General features: G+C 44.1%; 1 protein-coding gene across 1 annotated transcript in view; it reads left to right on the top strand.

The window, feature by feature from the left end:
* Positions 1-4257: 4257 nt before the first annotated feature.
* CD80 (CD80 molecule) overlaps positions 4258-18647 on the top strand; it is a 25314-nt gene continuing 10924 nt past the window's right edge. The window contains 2 exon segments of the mRNA XM_089910572.1: positions 4258-5574; positions 14166-14483. Of these exon segments, the coding sequence (XP_089766698.1) occupies positions 5478-5574; positions 14166-14483 (415 nt within the window). The 5' untranslated portion in view covers positions 4258-5477.

The following is an 18647-nucleotide window of genomic DNA, read 5'->3' as shown; positions in this document are numbered from 1 at the left end:
AAACTGCTCTTTGGAGAGAACTGAAGTTTGGGGTGGGGAAACTAAAAAGAGTGAGAATGAAACCAAGACTTCACAGAGGAAGCCGGTTTAGGCAGGTTTCCTAGTAGCGACAGCCACTGGAGAGTCCCTCAACCTCCCCCTGTGGACACCAGCAAAATCAGTTCCAGGATCGGGAGGGAGTCAGTGTGAGGGTGCTGTTAAGGCCCTTCACTCCATCAAATTCTGCTCTTCATGGGACAGTTCTTGTATAAAGTGGGCTGCAAATGGCCAGATTTCTTCTCGTATTCAAATAGCAGCTAAATGTGTCTGTGCAAGGTATACTTTAAATGTTGCCCTTTCTGGGAAGAGTTGATGAGAGATAAATTCCCCCTTTCCACTAAAGCCATGCAAATTCTTTTTAATTTTATGCATGGAATTAGACTACTCCCCTACCCCCCTTTTTTTGAAATATGGAGACCATAACCTTTTGTTAAAGATTGTTTTTCCCCTAGATTACTTTGTCACTAAGAAACAAAGGGCAGCTATCTATTTCACTTTTCAGGAAAATATGCAAGAAAGAAGAAAGAGAAGGAGAGGGAGGAGAAGGGGAGGAGGAAGGGGAAGAAGAAAGAAGGAGGAGAGTAAAGGAAGGTGGTTACTTTGTCCAAGGGGTGGTTAAATAGTTTAGTGGGTTTAAGCAGTAAACACCCTACTGTTCAATCTTTAATGGGCTGTTCACTTGTCTCTTCAGCTTTCATTTATTCAGGTGTGATTTCATGACAGCTACACTGTCCCATTATGAAAGCACCAAAATCATCTCTGTATTCTTCTACTGCCAGATGGTTGGCTCCTTACTGTTTCTTGGGGAACAAGGAAAATGAAATACAAACTGAAAAAAGTATGACTTTTGTAACTTTGCCAGCAGCCCTAATGGACAGTGTGGATAGGGGGATAGCAGCCAATGTCTGTGGTAACTCAATCCCCAGAATCCTAGAATCACAAACTGCCAGGATTCCAGGGCAGGCCCCTACCCTCAGGCAGAGAAGCCCAAACGCTGATGGATACAGGGTTTGTCTCTTCTCTTAAAGGATCGAGTAATAAAACACTGCAACTTCCTCTGAAATTTGCACTTTCCAGTTTCATCACAAAAAAACAAAAACAAAAACAAATAAAACTTCCTTAAACACAACCAAAATATCACCGGCTTTAATTTAAGATTATTTTCTCTAGTTTGGTTATCCACAGAAGTGAAGGGCATTTACATCCATTAAAAGCTCAAGGCAAATAAACAGGAACATCTCAAGGCAGTGAAAGATCAAGAGGTTTGAGGTTATCAAGAACCTCAAAACCCCTTGGCCAGTCTTAAAAATATCTCAGCTCTCCTTTGATTGCTCTTTTCTCTGAATTACCCAGTTTAACATCTGTTTTATTATTGCTTGTTACTTTTTTCTGGATCCATTTCTACATTTAGTTTGAAACTGAATGTTATATTTCAATCAGGATCTGGGCTCATGTTGAAAGATAACAAAGATAATTCCTGGCCATGGTATGTCTTATTTCCACTCATACCTCCCAATATTTTGTTGCCATTTTCACCACCCTGCAGCCTCAGATCTGGCTGGCTGCCTTGGTCTTTTCCTGCCATTGCTTGCTTCTTTTTCTTAGGGTCTGTCCATCTTGCTCTTATCTCTCTCCCATTCTGTTCACCTTTGCATCCACAGTGCTTGACACAGTTCTAGGCACACAGTAGGCACTCAGTAAATTGGGGGGAATTGGCTAGATGTGACAAAGGAGTGGTACAGACTTTAGGAGCTCAGAGAAGGGGAAGAACAGATGGGGATTAGAAGAGTGAAAGAGAGCTTATTGAGGAAGTGACATTTGGAATGCTCCTTTATGGAAGGAAGATGTTTGGATGGGCAGAGAGGATGGGGAAAGGCGGTGTAGGGATTATGGTAGAGTCAAGGTTTTCAGGCACAGAGTAGAGTGCCAAATGCAGGAGGGAGAGAGGCAGTGGGCAATAGGGAAAGAGCCCTCTGTTTAGACCAGGGTTAGCTCTGAATGTCCACTTCTCTTTTCGTTTTAAGAATTCTGGTGATTTCCATCTCAGAGAACCAAAAAGAATGTGAGAGCGTACAAAGAAGAGGAGATCGCTCTCACACTGGTGGCTTTTCCCACAGCTTTAGCAGACTGTGGCACCACTCGGGAGCACCGTGGTCTTAAAGCCAAGGTCTGGCCACCCCATTCTGGGTGCAGGTTATATAGATGGGTTTGAATGAAGCTGAGAAAGGAGTCACAGGGGCTCCACTGTCAGGCTGAAAGTCACTGCAACAACACTCCTTAGCAGAAATCAGAGTGCTTGTTGCCAGGTGGGTGCCCTGGGGAACTGACCTGAAACAGAGGTCAGAAAGCTTATTGTGACTCTTCACTGCTGGGGTTGCAGCCAGTCTTGTTAGAAAAACCAAAAACATGACTTCCTGAAAATTTTTGTTAACGCAAAAAATGGGCTTGTTTCTTTGGCAACAGAGAGTCCACTGTGGGAAAGGGGTTTTCTCAGCACCTAAGCTGTCCTAGCACCTTGGACCCTGAGTACTCAACATGCAAAAACTTTGCAGTAGCCCTGGGGTCCAGCCCAACCCTGCCCTGTGGTACAGTTTTAGCTCAGCCTGGCTTTTATCAGCTTGAGGAGAGTGAAACAGCTCTAAGGTTGAGAGAGGAAAGATTGAATCACCATTTTACAAAGATCACCCTGTTCAGAGGCAAAACCAAGTGTATTGTATTTACCATATTCATATATCATGTCTCCTGTCATTTTCTTTTTTTCCTCTAAATTGACTCACCTTTTTACATCTACACATTTATTTTAGATGGGAAACCATTGTATCTCTACCATATAAGTATCCCTCCTGCCTTAGCTTAGATTCTCCAGAAAGCAAAGTTAGTTACAAAGCCCTAGATTGTTGGGAATGTAAGTCCAGTGGTGCAGGACAGGGGAATTGAAACAGGGAAGGAAGAAAAGCCAATACAATTGTGCCTTACCACGTTGGCCTCTGCTGCAGGCAACTGGTACTCTATCCCACTGGGACCTTCTGGAAAGCCTCATAAAATGTGTCTCTCAGCTCTCCATCTGGGTGACAAAAGTGGTAAGTAGTCATCCATCATCTTCCAGCCCCTTTTGTTCAAGAGTAGCTCCATGGATTTTAAGTGCCTCATATTTCCAAGGTGCACATGCTTTAGTACAGAATTTCCAAGGGGATCCCATGCCAAGGCAACAGAGAAGCCCCAGTGCCAGAAGCAGACTGAGAAAGGTGCAGGCTCAGACAAGGTGCGCTCAGGTTCCACGGGTGCAAAAGAGATCCACTGGACCAACATGGGTTGGCTGCTCACCCCTGGAATGCTCCAGAATTCTACACAGAGGTAGCAGCCTGGTTGGAAATTGTCAGGGGAGGACTAAAATCTTCCTCACCCGACCCTTTGTTTCTGTCACCGTGTTCACCTGAGGGTTACTCTACCGGGGCTGGGGTGACTGGGATACATGTCCAACTTGGCTAGCAGGCACCCACTCTGTGAAGATGGTGGGGGTAGAGGGGTGGGAGTGTAGGTAAGGGTGGCCTTGTAAGCTAAGCACTCTCCCAAAGTGTCCACTACACATGAGATGGGTGCTCCACTGCTGCAGTGGCATGACTGTGACTAGGGAGGGGTACTTCTGGGTGCTAAAACAAAACTTGAGACCAGCACAGACACAGCCAGCCCATGAGGTTCGTAGACGATCTACCACCAGAGTCGATGGGTCAGCCCCTCCCACTGTGGGGCACCTTTCTACCCTCTCCCCCAGGCTGCCCAGTGCAGTTTCCTTTCTCCTTGACACTGAGGCAGTGCTGGCACTAGGTGAGGGAGGGCTGCTGTGTGGTTTGTGACACCATCTGGAGGGAACAGTAGGACAGCAGAGGGAGCTTCCTCAAATTGCACATAAATAACACTCTGCTCATCCCCTGATTTGACTTGTGTTTCTTTTCTTTTTTTTTTTTTTTTTTTGACTTAAGTGTTTCTGAATATCAGAGTTCTCTACCAAGTAAAAGGAAGTTGGGAGGGGAAATGCCACCTCTGTAAAATATCACTCAAAGACAACTGAGTGACTTGCCAGTATTTCTGAGACAGCAAGAAAGGAACAGAAGTGGGGCCTCATCCTTCGATTTTCAACACAAGAGAAAACGAGGAATTGTTCTTCAGCAAGTAAGTACATTTACTATTAACTTAATATGGGATAGCTTGGTAGACCTAGTGACCAACAACCTGACTGCTTTTTAAACAAACATACCGTCACTCTTACCTCCAAGATGCGTACTTTCCCCCCAAAGGGCCTTCAGGGGGTCTCTTATTCCAACATACTTGGAGAACCATCATCAGAGTTATGGCCCATTATTTTAAGTTTCCTAGGTGGTAGAAAATATTAATTTTGTAGGCTGAATTTGAGTTTTCCACAACCAGCAAAATTCTGATGAATAAGTGAATCCAAGCTAATCCTGACTAAAAATGGAGTGTGGCTGATAAAACAATCCAGTTTGGCTGAAAAACTGGCTCAACGAGGGGTCCCAAACATTTCCCTGGTAGCACTAAACTGTCTCTGGTGGCAATCTGAGACGATCACATAGGAGCACAGCTTTCATTTTTATTCCTAAAGTTTAATATATTTACTAAAAAAAACCAAATCAACTTCCTCACATTATAGTACATAATATAAATAAGTAATGTTTTCATCATGTCTTTTCTCTTCCTTATTACTGACACTTTTCCGTTGATTGAGATCCTCTACCCCTTTAAGACATATTCTTTGTGTAGAAGTATTCAAAAATGGAAACACTTTTTTTTGTTGTTAATATATTAAGAAAGAAGTAGTTTCGTGACTTAAGTACTGCCTTGGACAAAATATGCCCTTCCTGGTGCTCTGTGTTCTTGGTATGTTCTGAAGAGAGTCCAAGCTTTCATGGATGGGCTTGCTGATATCCAGGGCCCTTATAGTTAGTTCTCTGTGTTTCTAGCAGTCTTCATCATCCCTTCTGGCATTGGCAGAGCGGTGGTTGGTCCTTGGAACATGCATGCACAGGCAGGGTCACCTCCGCAGAGGTCCGCCAATTTTTGCTTTTCCCTAGAGATTGTGCCGTGACTTAGAGGTTGCTCAGATGACGATCCCTGACTCATTTCAGGCGGCCAACTAACAGGTTTTACAACCCATGGTGGGCCAGTCTTCCTTCCTGGGTGACTTTTATTTTTTCCTTTTCAGGTTGTGAAAATAAATCCATAATATTTTATATTTAGGAGTTTGGACACCCAGGTACAGCATCCAGCCTCTCCTCAGTGTGTTTTGCAAACACTGCCAGAAAACCCTCTGTGTGGGGCAATTGAATTGTCTTCTGCCTTGCCTGGTGTAAGCTGTGAGGTGCCCGAGTCTCATCTGGCTTGAAATTGTTTGCTTTTGTTTTCCATCCTCATCAGCGGAAGCCATGGATCACACACTGAAGTGGGGAATCCCATCCAAGCGCCCATACCTCAAGCTCTTTCAGCTCCTGGTGCTGGCTGGTCTTTTTTACTTCTGTTCAGGTAAGCAACCTCCAGGAACTTGACTGAGTTCGCTGCTTCAGCGTTTAGAGAGAGGAAATGGTGTTCTCTGTGCTGCCTCCTTCTGTGAGACAGAAGGGACCTTCAGGGTATTTCAGTTCATTTTAGGGCTGAGAAAACAGGTCCAGAGAGGTTAAAGGACCTGCCCTTGATCACACAGCAAGCCAGTGGCCAAGTTAGCTCAAGAACACAGACCTTAAAGGAAAGGTGGGGCGGTGTTATTTTAACAAAGCCAAAAGCTGATTCAGAAGGACAGCTTCGAGTTGTGATCTCTTCCACCAGGTGCTTGTTTACATTTTGTGAAACGCTAAGGCACTGGCCTTGGGCTCTGGTTCCCAAACTACATTTCTATGAGACAACACAGCTAAAGTCTTCTGCTTCTAAAACTAAACAGTGATGATCTTCTTTCCAAGTTGAAGGGGGAAAAGAAAGTATTGATATTGTAACATACAATCTTCCTAATATTAAAATTTTCTCAATATTTATTTTTATGCTTTAGGTGCTGATGCCCTTTGTCAACACAGGCATCTGACATTAAGTAGTATCAGATTTAGCACAAATCATATTTCGAGTTGTTTTTAACTTACTATATAGGTATTTCAGGTGTGTCCTACAAAGAATATTTTGACTTCTGGAGGCTTTTGTTCCATCTCAGGTGCTGGACTTGGGGGGCTGTTGGGAAGGGTGGTGCTGGTCCTGCTGACAGGGTGGCTCTGACTTTTTTTTTTAAAGTCAGAACAAATAAAAGATCTGCTTTGTGCTGAGCAGCGTACTACCTGGTTTCATCAAAACAAAGAGGAGCCTTTGCCTCCTGCAGCGTTTCCTAATCTGCAAAGAGCCGAACATCAAAGGGCCTTGTCTTAAGCGTTGGTTACTTAAAACTGCAGCCATCACCCAGAATGACTAAGGTGTGAGGGAGGGCACTGGAGGGAAGGGATTACTGTGACTCTGGTATTTGTACGTTGTCTGTCCTGAGCTGTAAAACTTGCTATTTTACACTACTGCTGAACCAAGAGAACCATGAGTCAAGTTTCACATCAGATTTTGTATATCTGATGGACAGTATTATTTCCAACAGTTACAATTTTCTTCTGGGTAGTCGGGGGCAGCACTCCCAATCTAGAGTCTTCTGGGGAATCTTAATGAGTTTTAAAAGATTTAAAATGAAATTTACAGGCTTCCTAGAAATGTGGTATGTGTGCATGCATGCGTGCAAGCGTGTCTGTGTGTGTGTGTGTGTGTGTGTGAGAAAGAGAGAGAGAGAGAGAGAGAGAGACAGATGAAAGGGGGGTGAGGAGAGAGAAAGAAACAATGAAAAAGAGGGAAAGTATAAAAAGAAAATTAAAACCAAGGCTATAACAATTATACCAGAAAAATTAGGGGCAAATGGAAGGAAATAAACTTTGAGCTAAAGAAAGATATTTAGGAAAGTACCTTGTTCTACAGCTACATTCAGATTTTATTGTTGCTGTACTGAGTCAACAAAGGAATCCATGAGTTTCTTTTGTCTGAACACCTACTGTGTATCAGGTGGGCCTTAAAAACTGAGCCTGGGATTCCTGCCCTCAAAGAGATGTATGTTAGTTGGAGAAGGCAAAACAAACCCACAAGCAAGTGAAGAGCAGTGAAGTGACTGGCCCCGACTGTAAGTGCCCCAGACCTGGGAAAGCTGGGACCAGGGTGGGCTGCGGCAGCGGGGCAGGCTTTAAGGTGAAGGAGGCCGAAGGCAAGGATGAGTCAGGGGTGAGTAAGGATGAGTCAGGTTTATTCTTTTGTTTAATCATTTATGAATTCAACAAACACCGAGCATCTCTTATGTACAAGACACTTTTCTTGGTCCTGGGGACAAGTTGTGAGCAAAATTGACTTGGCTTTTGCCTTCATGGAATTTACAGTCATTAGGAAGAAGATGAAGATTAATCCATCATTCAAATGAATGTATGACCGAGAAACTCTCTTTCTCTGCCAGAGGGGACGGTGGTGAGAGTGATCTGGGTGAAGGTGGAAGGAGCAGCATGTGGGGACACGCAAGAGCAAGGAAGTGTAGGTGGACAGTGTTGGGGCAGCAGGGAGACAGGGACCAGGCTCCATAGGGCTTGAAGGCCAGGGATCTGAATGTTATTTGGAGGCACTGGGAAGCCATAGAAGGATTTGAAGCAGGGGAGTGACACGGTCTATATTAGTGCTGCTGACACTTTAATTATACATGCCAGTCACCTGGGGGTCTTGTTAAAAAGCAGTTTCTAGCACAGGGGATTTTTTTTTTTTTTATATTGGAGTATAGTTGCTTAATAACGTTGTGTTAGTTTCAGATGTACCTCAAAGTGATTCAGTTATACATATCCACTCTTTTTCAAGTTCTTTTCCCATTTAGGTTATTACAGAAGGTTGAGCAGAGTTCCATGTAGCACAGGGGATTTTTAGAGCAGCAAAAATACTCAGTATGATACTGTAATGGTAGATACATGTCGTTACACATTTGTCAAAACCCATAAGATGTACAGCGCCAAGAGTGACCTCTGGTGTAAACTGGACTTTGGGTGATAGTGATGTGTCAGTGTAGCTTCATCGACTGTCACAAACGTACCACTCTGGCGCGGGATATCGGTGGTGGGGAGGCTGTGCCCATGCAGGGGCGGCGGTGTACGGGTACTCTCTGTACTTTACGTTTATTTTGCTGCGAACCTAAAACTGTTCTAAAAGGTAAAGTCTGTATATATTTTTTAAAATGTAGTTTCTGCTTAGGTGGGCCTGGGGACGGGCCTGCATTTCCGTATTTCTAACAAGCAGCCAGGTGATGCTGATACCGCTCTAAATGATATATATATTTTTTTAATGGTGTTGCTGAAGCATAAAGAATGGCTTGTAGGGCAGCCATAGTGACTGCCAAAACCATTTAGTAGCTTATAGTACTTGATGATAGCTTCGATGAACAGAATGGGATTGGAGGGAGATGGAGGGATTGGAGAATGTGTATGATGTAGAACTGGTGAGGATTTGCCAGACTGAAGTGCAGGTGTGGATTGTGCATGGCCTGTGGGAGACAAGACTGGACAAAGAGAGTGGAGTACAATCACGGAGGACTTTGTTCAGGGCAGGGGATTTGCACACTAGCCCCTCCTTTCCTCTCCTGTGTAGGAGAGCTGCACTTCCCCCTGACACCCCATCCATTGCTGCCCAGGACAGGGGACCTCTCTTTCCTGCACAGGGTGGGACCAGCAGGGCTCCTCTCCACTTCTAGTTTGGTTTGTGGATGCAGAAACACTGGACTTATGTGCTCCAGAGACTGGTGGTTGTCTAACATGGGCAGCTTTTCCTCAGAGCTGGGGAACTCTCAGGGAGACACAGCTCTCAGGGGAGGGGAGAGGCCTTGGGTAGGAGTACCCAGGGATGCAGGATAGGTGTTGGCCTGGAATTCTGTGGCATGAGAAACACTGAGCTAGAGGAAAAGAGTGCCCTCAGAGTGCCACTGTAAACAAAGCCTCTTCCCTCCCACCATGTTCTGTCTGCATGCTGCTGGCCAAGGCATCCTGAAAGCCACGCTTCTTGCTATGACTACTGTGATATCAGCTGTTGAAGTCCCTGAGCATTTTAGACATATACTGTTTAGGGAGACACACAAAAGTAAGGATCAGATTTATAACGAGTATGTAGGCTAGGCCTATAGAGGAGAGAAAGTTGGCAGCAATGTAAAAATCAGGTGACAAGTCTAAATCTGTCAGCTGCTGGAGAGCAGATACCTCTTAGCCTCCTTGTGTGCCCAGCACCCAGCCTGGGGCCCACACAAGCCCCGTGGATGCTGGTTCACTTAATCAAAAGCACTTAGAAGGGACCAAAATGGTCACTTCCTTTGTGTTAAAGGTCACACAGACCATTAACAGTAAATCTCCAGGTGGTGGGGTTACAGGTGACTTTTATGCGTTTCTGTATTTTTCATTCTTTGCAAATTTAATATGTGTTTCTTCTAGAATCAGGGAAAACCTTTATTTAAAAAGCACACCAAGGTCCTCAGTGAGATACATTATGGTACACAGTGATATAAGCTGCTGTGCGCACCTGATTCTTTCTCCTTTAGGAGAAGCGGTGGTGCAGCCCTGCTGACCATTGCTGGGGTTCACCTCCGAGGAAGGGGCATTGTGGCCAGCCCAGTGTCCACACTGCCTTGCTCTAGTTTGGAGGGACTAGGGGATACTCATGGCTTCCTAGACTGGGTTCTTATTTTTTTTAAGCTATACATTAAATTTTATTATTGTATCTCCCAATTGTCCTGTATGGTTTTTCTCCCCCTGCAGTGACATAAAATTCACTGTTTTAAAGTGTACGATTCCGTGGTTTTTAGTATAATCACAATGTTGTGGAACCATCACCACTACCTAATTTCAGAACATTTCTATCACTCTAAAAAGAAACTCCATACCCATTAGCTGTCCCTCTCCATTCCCGCTGCCCTGTCTCCTGGTAGCCACTAATCTAATTTCTGTCTCCATGAATTTGCCTATTCTGGACATTTCTTCTAAATGGAGTTATATTATATGTGGCCTTTGTGTATGGTTTCTTTCACTGAGCATAATGTTTTCAAGGTTCATCTATGTTGTAGTAAGTATCAGTACTTCATGCCTTTTTTGGTTGAATAATATTCCATTGTAGATTGAGTTTTGAGAGGTACATTATTTGTCTAAAACTAGTGACCTCTATGCTTGTTGGCAAAAAGTTCCCTCTCTTGGGGGTTTATCGGTGGAGAGTTGAAGTGGTCAGGAAGGGCAGGGGTTGGGGACTTGACTCAGTGCAAGTGTCAGCCGGTTACCACAGTGATTCTGGCCACATCCTGGGTGTGATTCAACACATGAGGTGCTGTGTCTGAGAGAAATAGCCCCATGAAAAAAATCTGTATAGCTTTTACAGTTAACAAAACACTTTACCTCTGGGTGTCATATGACCCCCATGGTAATTATGTGAAGTAAGTCAGGGAGATAGTATTATGCCCATTTTACAGAAATTATACCTTGGCCCAAGGAGTTTAATCAACTTGTTAAAGGTTATGATTCTAATGCACAGCGGTGGAGCCAGATTTCATCTCCTAATGCCTAGCCAGGCATTTAGCAAATATTTATGGAGCACCTACTATGGGCCAGGCCCCGTTCTAGGTTCTGCAGATATGGCAACAAGCAAAACAGATAAAGCCTGTGCTCTCATGGCCCCCAAAGTAACTCCAGCTGATATATAGCAGCTGGAGACAAGCTCAAAGAGCAATAAATGAGGGCAAGGGGCTAACAAGTGGCAGGATGGGTGGGGTCAGGGGTTAGGTGAGGGTCCCCCTCACCACAAGGGGACACCTTCCCTGAAGGAAGCAAGGGACGGGGCTGTGTGGATGTCTGGAGAAGACAATGGTCCGGGTCGTGTGCCTGGCACCATGTAAGGTTTTACTTGCATTCCCTCACAGAAACCTCAACCCATGTTGTTAGGTAGGTGTTGCTAGGCCAGTTTGTAAAATGGCAAAGCAAGCTCAAAATCCAACTATTTAGGCAGTAATGCTGAGACCTGACTTTCCCCTCTAGAACCACTGAAGCGGACAAAACCCTTCAGAAATCTTTCGACTGTCTTCTTGTAAACGCATGTAGCAGTCCCTGAGTATGGAAGCGAGGTCCTGGTGGGAACTGCCCAGAAGATTTTTGGTTCCTCTTTTCAGTCTGGTTCTTCCTCAGCATCAGCGTCTGGTGAGGGGATCTCACATAGGAACATCGAAGAGCCCATTGATGGTTTGCTGTTGACCTTTAGACAAACACCCACACTTCTCAGATGGCTGGACAAAAACTCCTTAAGAACTATGATTGAAGTTAGCTCACTTTCAGTTAAGATTTATTTTTGCTAATGTCACCACATGTCAAAATGAGTTAGAAATCCTGGATTCTTTTTGGGTGGGAATAAACAGGGCACAAGAAAGACACAGTTATTTAGGACCCCGGAGGAGTGAGCTGCTTTCTATCATGGGGTCTTTCTGGCCCATAGCAAGACCAGGGTTCCATGTGTCTGACATAACCCCTGAGTGAGATGAAACAGACCAAAAGGTACAAATTGTGGGTGAGAGGAGGGAGAGAGAGGAAAGGAAACTCTTACGGAAGACCTGCTATGTACTAGGGACTTTTCCATTTATATCATTTTATTTGAATTTAAGTTTACAATGATCCTGAGAGGTAGGCATCATAACATTTTTACAGATGAGGAAACAGGTTAATCAGAAAATGGCTGAGCTGGGACTAGACCCCAAATCAACAGGAATCCATAGTCCGTGCATCTTCTACATATCATTTTGCTTTCATTGTATCTCTCTCTTTTTTTTTTTTTTTTGGTGGTACGCGGGCCTCTCACTGCCGTGGCCTCTTCTGTTGCGGGGCACAGGCCCGGACGCGCAGGCTCAGCGGCCACAGCTCACGGGGCCAGCCGCTCGGCGGCACGCGGGATCCTCCCAGACCGGGGCACGAACCCGTGTCCTCTGCATCGGCAGGCGGACTCCCAACCACTGCGCCACCAGGGAAGCCCTTCGTTGTATCTCTTTTTAAAGAGAGTTTGGGTTATTTAGCTATTCTTTGTTCCCCCCAAGTATACCTTTTCATTTATTTCCCCCTTTTCAGTTATATTCCCTAAATCTAGGGCTGGCAATGTTCAGCACGATTGTCGGAAGAAGTGCCTTCGATCATTCTGAGGTACTTCACACTGCTGTGAAAATACCTACCATCACAATAGTCTTCCTAAATGCTGCGGTAGGGCCACATCCAGTCTGATGGGGGCAGGTAGAATAGCTGGTGAGATGGAGAGGTGCTAGTGTCCCATGATCCTACTGCCCAAGGAGAGTGGGCCTGGAAATGAGATCCCTATCCTAGTGAGACATGGGCCTGCCCAGGGGTTCTGTGTGGCTCTGGAGGACACTGAAGGGAAGATGCAACATGGTAGCACTGGGGGGTTTGGGGGGGTGGTCAGTTATGAAAGCACCAGGGCTTTAGAGGAACTCTGCTTTTAGGTCAAACACAGCATAGGAAAAGTTAGTATGCCTTCTAAACCAAAAAAACAGAAAATATAGTCTGACAGGGATTTTGGTGCTACTGATGAGTGCTTAGGAAATAACAAAAAGATGGAGTTTGGATGCTGAAATATTGATATTTCTGTGATATGCTGATGGGAAACGGGCAAATGTTTTAAATGGAGACCCTCTAGCAAAACTAGGTTGTAGGGCACCTGTTGTGTGGATTGCAGATAGCCAAGGGAGATAAAGATAAGATATCCATCTGTTTAGGGTAGCTAGAGAGGGCAGAAATTGTCCAGAGGAGTAACGGAGGCCTTGTCAGGTGGGGATGAGGAGAGTCATTTCAGAATGACGTCATGGGGTCAAGCTGGGCCTGGAAGGAAAAGGACTGTTTCTCAAAGCAAAAGAGCCCAGTGATGGAGCCCAGCTGGGAGTGGGCAGTGCTGGCTTACTTATCCTAGAACTGGGCCTCAAATGGGGAAACCAGTAAACAAGGAGAGTGGCCCAAAAAGTTCTCTGCAAAACTGGGGCAGTTTCCTTTCCTGGGCTTAGTTTCCTCATCTGTAAAATAAGACCACCAAAATGATCAGGGAAATTCCTTCAAAATCTCACATTCCTTAACTATGACTTCCCTATCCCTGTGGGAATGATAACATTGTCTAACTGGTAGTTGCCACTCACATGCTAGGTCTCCTAAAGTCCTTCTTCTTTTGGGACTAGTGTGCCTTCTCTCTCATTGTCCATGGACAGACAAATGGATAAAGAAAATGTGGTATATACATACAATGGAATATTAGTCATTATCATCATACCCTTAAAAAGGAAGGGAATTCTGACACATGTAAAACATGGAGGAACCTTGAGGGCATTATGCTGAGTGGAATAAATCAGTCACAAAAAGACAAATACTGTTATGATTCCACTTATATTAGATATCTAAAGTAGTAAAATTCATAGAAACATAAAGTTGAGTGGTGGTTACCAGGGACTGGCGGGAGGGAGAAAGCGGAGTGGTTTAACGCATACAGAGTTCCAGATTTGCAAGATGGGAAAGTTCTGTTTCACAACAATGTGAATACACTTGATGCTACTGAGCTGTACATTTAAAAATGGTTAAGATGGTAAAATTTATGTTATTTTATTTATTTATTTATTTATTTTTGCGGTACGCGGGCCTCTCACTGTTGTGGCCTCTCCCATTGCGGAGCACAGGCTCCAGACGCGGAGGCTCAGCGGCCATGGCTCACGGGCCCAGCTGCTCCGCGGCATGTGGGATCTTCCCGGACTGGGGCACGAACCCGCGTGCCCTGCATCAGCAGGTGGACTCTCAACCACTGCACCACCAGGGAAGCCCTATGTTATTTTTTAATCACAATTTTTTAAATGGAGAAAAAAAGCACTGGGGACCAAAGAAACCAAAATCAAACTGGACACTCCAATCCTGCTTGGTACTGGATACAACACTCAATTCTGTTACCATCAACTCCAAATTCTTGCTTGTGCAGGCATCTATATTTAATAGGTATATGATCTTGTTCTGTTTGTCTCTCCATAGGCGTTATCCAGGTGACCAAAACAGTGAAAGAAGCAGCAATGCTATCCTGTGATTACAACATATCCACTGAAGAACTGAAGAGAGTTCGCATCTACTGGCAAAAGGATAATGAAATGGTGCTGGCTGTCATGTCTGGAAAAGTGAAGGTGTGGCCCAGGTACGAGAACCGCACCATCACTGACGTCACCAGTAACCTCTGCATTGTGATCCTGGCTCTGCGCCTGTCGGACAATGGCACCTACACCTGTGTTATTCAGAAGCCTGAGAAAGGGTCTTACAAACTGGAGCACCGGACTTCGGTGAAGTTAATGGTCAGAGGTCAGTGGAACTTTCTGATTTTCAGTAAGCCGGCAGACTCTTGATGCCCTTAAAGACATACTCCTATTGATTTAAGTGGAAATTTTACCAAAGAGGGGTATATCTCACTTCATTTCTTAGGGTTGAGTCTCTAGTTTTACAGTGAACCCTAACTGTTTTCTCAGGATATCCTGGAAATATCTATTAGTTGCATTTCTTGCACTTTGACAATCTAAGTGCATGACAATCACCCTGGAGCACTATAATGACCTGAAGTATCTTCTGAATCATAAAGGGACACATTTGATTTGATGTAGCTATACTATTAACTGGATTTGATCCAGTAATATATTCTTGTAAAGTATGTTGAAAGGTATAAGAGCAATGCAGGCATAAATACTATGGCTATTGTTCTATTATATTTATTGTATATTTGAAGCTCTCCTCTAACGGTCATTCCTACAAAATTAGATGTTAGAGAACTGTGAAGGGCAGGGTAGGAAGAAGCTGTGACTTAACCACAGGTGATACTGCTAGATGATACTAATATATTCTGAGCCCTCATTGAGAAGTGGCAGCCCTGGGCCATTCCCTCATACTTGAAATTCAAACACATTTCTTTTTCTTCCTGGGCACTTGAGGCTTTAGTGGAAAGGCTCAAACCTTTTAATAAAAGATAATAATTAACCTTGATATCAGTTAACTTAAGTGGATCCTTAGTGAAGTCTTCACTGTTCTTCCCTGCTTTTGGTCTTCAGTTATGTTGAAACTTTAGCTGTAACATCCAGATCATACCTAAAGCTTAGGAGGTAAGCCAAATTCACATGGAATTATCTTGAACTTCACTCTGTGTATTCCCTAACCATGGAGAGAGCGAATGATCATATGGTGGTGAGATACGAGGGGTTCTGAGAAGCCCACCTCCTCCAAAATTCAGACCTGCGTCGATTCCTGGAATTCCCACTATTATAGCCTCTCCTGCTAATTTCAGCTTTTTTTCCCCACAAGATCCCTGTTAAAGATAAAAATGTGTTCCCTGGGGGAGATGGCACCACAGACATATTAGCCTGTGCTAGTTAATTACATTAGATACATAGTTAGTTCTCAAACAGAATATCCAGACAGAAGTAGACTTAGAACATGTACATTTTTTTTTTTTTTTTTTTGCGGTACGCGGGCCTCTCACTGTTGTGGCCTCTCCCGTTGCGGAGCACAGGCTCCGGACGCGCAGCCTCAGCGGCCATGGCTCACGGGCCCAGCCGCTCCACGGCATGTGGGATCTTCCCGGACCGGGGCACGAACCCACGTCCCCTGCATCGGCAGGCGGACTCTCAACCACTGCGCCACCAGGGAAGCCCCTAGAACATGTACATTTTGATAGAAAGATAAAGAAGAAAATCCAAGGAGAAGAGGCAGAGTTTCAGGGAGGGCAGGCCCTAGCAGCAGGTTATCGTAGGAGACCAAGGACAGCTAAAGCGGTAGCATGGGAGTGCTGAGGGCCTCAAAAAGGAGAGTGGGGCACCAAAATCAGGTAAGGGAAGACGAAAATGGAAAGTCTACTTGCTTAATTAGACACAGAACCAATTCTGGTATTTCCAATTGAGTCAGTTAGAACAGTGCTTCCCAAATGATAAGGTGCCTATGACCTGGGGATGTTGTTAAAATGCAGATTCAAAGGCAGCAGGTCTGGCACTTCTAACAAGCTCCCTGGTGAGGCCTGTGCTGCTGCTGAGGATTGCAGTTTGAGAAGCAAGGCCAAGGTGACCAACTGTCCCATTCTGCCCAGGACCGAGGGGTTTCCTTGGACATGAGATTTTCAGTGCTAATACTGAGAAAGGCTAACTGGGACAAGTTGCTTTCTCTATATTTGCTAAATGATATAATAGCAGCATAATATCAATGGATGAAAGCCTTCGTTAAGCAGCACATTTGAGGAGCTAGCTATACTAGTTAACGTATTAACTAGGTTAATGGATTTTTACCTTTCTAAAGCATATGCACCTTTTCCTTTCCTAATAAGATATTCTTACCCTACCTATTAAGAGTGGTGAAAATTTGGGTTAATTGATTAAAATGAGAGACAAAAGAATAATTCTTTGATGGTTCACAGTCTTGCAAAGCCTTAGGAGCTGTTACTCTAAACAGATCACCTTATAGAAGGGATAGGAGACAGAGCTTAGGCTGTTCTAAGTCCAGCCAGACCTTGAAAAGATGGTTTTTAATATGATCCTTGGTATTAGTGGCATTCTTGCGGCTAAATGTTTCTTAGAAAAGCAAAGTGCAGAAATGAACATGAATCATAATTAGGATATGTTACTTGGATTTGTTATTCCAAGTTATAACATGACATCCTGATGTTATGAGAAAGAAACAGAATATTCTTGTTGTTAGCTACCAGTGTAATTATTTGATCTTATAGGAAAAATTAAAGGAGTAAAAAATAATAATGTCAACTAAAAATGGCTCGAGAAAATGTCAGACTTAATTTAGGAACAGGATTAATTCAAAAAAGAAAGGTGACTCTATCCCTAACCAAATCCAAGTTTTTCTTTTTCTTGGCATTTATAGTCACTTGTCATAACTTTGTGCCACCAGGCAGTCCTGGAAGCTTTCACCTGGCAACTTGATTTAAATGAGGGAACTCATTTAAAAGAGGACAAATTTAAGGGCTTCCCTGGTGGCGAAGTGGTTGAGAGTCCGCCTGCAGATGCAGGGCACGTGGGTTCGTGCCTGGGTCCAGGAAGATCCACATGCTGCGGAGCAGCTGGGCCCGTGAGCCATGGCCGCTGAGCCTGCGCGTCCGGAGCCTGTCGCAACGGGAGAGGCCACAACAGTGAGAGGCCCACGTACCGCAAAAAAAGAGGACAAATTTAAGACTCACATTAGTCTATTAACTAACTTCCTGCGTGTCAGGCTCTGTTCTATGTGATTTATATTAACGATGTCATTTAATTCTTACAACGCTGGGAGGCAGGTATTATTATCCCCATATTACAGATGAGCAAACTAAGACTAAAAGTGGTTAAGTAATTGGCCCAGTGTTAAAAGGAAAAACTGGTTATAAAACCTGGTCTTGGGACTTCCCTGGTGGTGCAGTGGTTAAGAATCTGCCTGCCAATGTAGGGGACACGGGTTCGAGCCCTGGTCCAGGAAGATCCCACATGCTGTGGAGCAACTAAGCCCGTGCGCCACAACTACTGAGCCTGCGTTCCGGAGCCCGCATGCCACAGCTACTGAAGCCTGCATACCTAGAGCCCATGCTCTGCAACAAGAGAAACCACCACAATGAGAAGCCTGTGCCCGGCAATGAAGAGTAGCCCCTGCTTACCGCAACTAGAGAAAGCCCACGCGCAGCAACGAAGACCCAATGCAGCCAAAAATAAACAAATAAAAACAAAACAAAACAAAAAACCTGGTCTTGATGACCACTGTGCTATACTACATCTCTCTGTGAGACTCTGAATTCTGAAAAGAAAACTAATATATAAGATGAAGTATGGGGGGATTGGTTCCCCACATTATGCTAAGAAGTATAAATTCTTTAAGCCTAACAGTAAGTGAGGAAGAGGTGAGGGGAGTTTTTTCCTATGTTCTCTGCAGTCATTTCACTATGCTTTGCTTTATTTTAGTATCTTATTAAGGGGCAAATACACAAATCAAAGAGTGCCTCAAGTATCTTGGGGGAATATTAGGAAGGCCTCTCTGTCCTCATAAGGCATGTCAGAACAGTAAGGGAATCAGTAAAGTACAGTGGTTGAGATTACAGGCTCAATAGTGTAAAATTTGGACAGAGGTTTATCTGATTAAAGACTACTTTTGAAAAAGTAAGGTAATGCTAAACAAACTTTAGAGTAGTGTTACCTACTTCCCACCTCAGTAGTGTGGGAAGTAGGGAGACAGCAAAGTTAAGACCATACAAGTAGATTTACACAAGTTACTGTCAATATTCTTGTTCTCAGTTTGGATGGTGGGTTCTCAGGTGTTTAGTATAGTATGAATTAATAAATAGATACATAAAAGAGAGCTACTTTGTATACCTCAAAAATTAGGAAGAAAGAGGAGAAAAAGAAGTAAAAGAAAGGAAGGAAAGGAAAGGAAAAGGAAAGAAGGCAGACATATTTTAATCTGCTTGTTTACATCTCTAATACCATGGCATTAGTATTTTTCTGAGAATATGTTTTTCAA

This window comes from Delphinapterus leucas, chromosome 4, assembly GCF_059928025.1.
Source record: "Delphinapterus leucas isolate spDelLeu-1000000601 "Yukka" chromosome 4, BTC_Dleu_Yukka2, whole genome shotgun sequence".
Classification (NCBI taxonomy): Eukaryota; Metazoa; Chordata; class Mammalia; order Artiodactyla; family Monodontidae; genus Delphinapterus; species Delphinapterus leucas.
This window is presented reverse-complemented; position numbering and strand designations above follow the sequence as displayed.